The sequence below is a fragment of the Sinocyclocheilus anshuiensis genome, unplaced genomic scaffold, assembly GCF_001515605.1.
Source record: "Sinocyclocheilus anshuiensis isolate Anshui unplaced genomic scaffold, SAMN03320099.WGS_v1.1 scaffold711, whole genome shotgun sequence".
In the NCBI taxonomy this organism is placed as follows: domain Eukaryota; kingdom Metazoa; phylum Chordata; class Actinopteri; order Cypriniformes; family Cyprinidae; genus Sinocyclocheilus; species Sinocyclocheilus anshuiensis.
Window position 1 is genome coordinate 3,982 of NW_015552595.1, and position 1,970 is coordinate 5,951.

Genomic DNA, 1,970 nt, shown 5'->3' on the forward strand with positions numbered 1-1,970 from the left:
ACATTTATTATATTTTACTTAACCTTGATGAAATCTGTCTTGGGAATGTGCAGGGAGACTTCAGATATAAAAACGCGGACTTGTTAGAAAATGTTTACTTAATTAAATCATGGCGCGGTGGCTTCACTTGTTATGTCTTAAGCAATTCAGTTCTATATTAGTAGTTGTAGCCATTGCAGCGTGAAGTCGTCTCAGCCATCAGCGCGGGAGAATGTGTCAGCGTGGACGCGCATTGTCTACGCTGGGCTTAGTCGCGCCTGATCGTAGTTTCAGTTGGTGCAACAGGCTTTATAAAAGTTAAGAGTCAGCCACACCAACCTAAAACATCTCGTTCTAACACACCCCGACATGTCTACTTCACAGTATGTGAGGGGCGTAACATTTCCATCACACGCTTGAGGTATTCGGCCAATCACAACGCACTGGATAGCTGGCCAATCACAGCACACCTCGCTTTTCAGACCGATGAGCTTTGTAAAAATCGACGCGTTTCAGAAAGGCGGGGCATAGAGGAGAAACAATAATGTACAGTATGTGGAAAATAATGTGTTTTTTTATTTTAAACCGCATAAACATCTCATTACACCAAATACACAAAATAATGTTCTTTTTAGCAACGTCATATGACCCCTTTAAGCACTGCATGTTTTCATAGCATTCAGTCGGCACATTTGTTTGAAGGACATTGGGCAGAATGTGGAATAGTGTGTTTTTGTCAATAACATTAAAATAATCTGATTAATCGATTAACCGGAAAAATAATCGGCCAACTAATCGATTATCAAAACAACCGTTAGTTGCAGCCCTAGTACAAACACTGAAGCGGTGACTCTCTGCTTCGCACGAGCCTCGTGCACTCGAGACAGTGTTCAGAAGCTCCACACAAACTACATCCAGCTTCAATCACTTAGGGTTAACGCTTATAACTAGGGCTGGGAAAAATAAGCATATACATATTTGTGCTGTTGCACTACTTTTCCTAAAGTAAACGTCAACTCTTTGCGGTCACTTTGTTGAACATTTTTGCCTGTATGGAGGTTAGATTGACTGATTTGGGCTGCTGCCTTGAACCTGAGCAGGCGAGCACTCAATGATACGCCCGGCGTGTGATATCGGTCCTACTCGAGACGCTTCACATCACAACACACATGAAGAGAGATACAAGACGCTAAAGGTTTCTCTCAGAGAACATGCCTGGATCCTCATGGGGCTCGTAGTTTTTGCTGTCTGTGTTTTCTTTGTACCAGTCCAGGATATGAGAACATGCCTGGATCCTCATGTGGCTCGTAGTTTTTGCTGTCTGTGTTTTCTTTGTACCAGTCCAGGATATGCCCCACGAAGGGCGAGATGAGGGTGATGCGAGCCTCAGCACACGCGATGGCCTGAGCGAACGAGAACAGCAGAGTCATGTTGCAGTGGATCTCGTCCTTCTCCTCCAACTCTCTGATGAAAAGCCAAACACACAGGCGTCAGCAGAGCAGCTCTCGCTCGGTTTATTAATAACAGTTGCATATGAAGAAATCCGCTTCACATCGTGTTTGTGGTGAACAATATCTTTTTCATTTTAATGAAACTGACTGTAGTGAACACACTCACTGTCCGGCCTGAATGCCCTCCCACGTGGAGGAGAGTTTGATGAGGATGTACTCCTTACGGACTCCTGCCTCCTCATAGAGAGAGATGAGCCTCCGGGCGCGAGACACCATCGCCTCTTTATCAAAGGACAGCCTGGAATCACACCACATCTGTCAGCAGGACACATCTCTCACACACTCTGATCAAAGGCATGTTTGTATGTTTTAGTCTTGCTTTTGCATATGTGTGTGTTGATGGGTAAAACTCTGGTTCAGACTGCAGCACAGTATGTGGCAATTATAAAGAAGTATAATATTCTCCTGTAAAGAAGAAAAGCAGCAGCAAGCGGCCTGTCACCAGACACAAGGCCTGCTCTCATTGCTTCAGCTCCATCT

The 1,970-nt window shown here is 44.6% G+C and overlaps 1 protein-coding gene across 1 annotated transcript; it reads right to left on the reverse strand.

The window, feature by feature from the left end:
• Positions 1-1,178: 1,178 nt before the first annotated feature.
• On the reverse strand, positions 1,179-1,767 carry LOC107665634 (transaldolase-like). Its single transcript, XM_016456571.1, has 2 exons — positions 1,597-1,767; positions 1,179-1,443 (listed from the first exon to the last, which is right to left on the reverse strand). The coding sequence occupies exons 1-2, from the start codon at positions 1,743-1,745 to the stop codon at positions 1,203-1,205; spliced, it is 390 nt and encodes a 129-aa protein (XP_016312057.1). The 5' UTR covers positions 1,746-1,767; the 3' UTR covers positions 1,179-1,202.
• Positions 1,768-1,970: the final 203 nt, after the last annotated feature.

Excerpts from the sequence above, each read along its gene's own strand:
- LOC107665634 (XM_016456571.1), bottom strand. The coding sequence starts at position 1,745 with ATGTGGTGTGATTCCAGGCTGTCCTTTGATAAAGAGGCGATGGTGTCT. Across the intron at positions 1,444-1,596 it reads GAGGGCATTCAGGCCGGACA|AGAGTTGGAGGAGAAGGACG; the intron begins GTGAGTGTGTTC and ends GCTTTTCATCAG.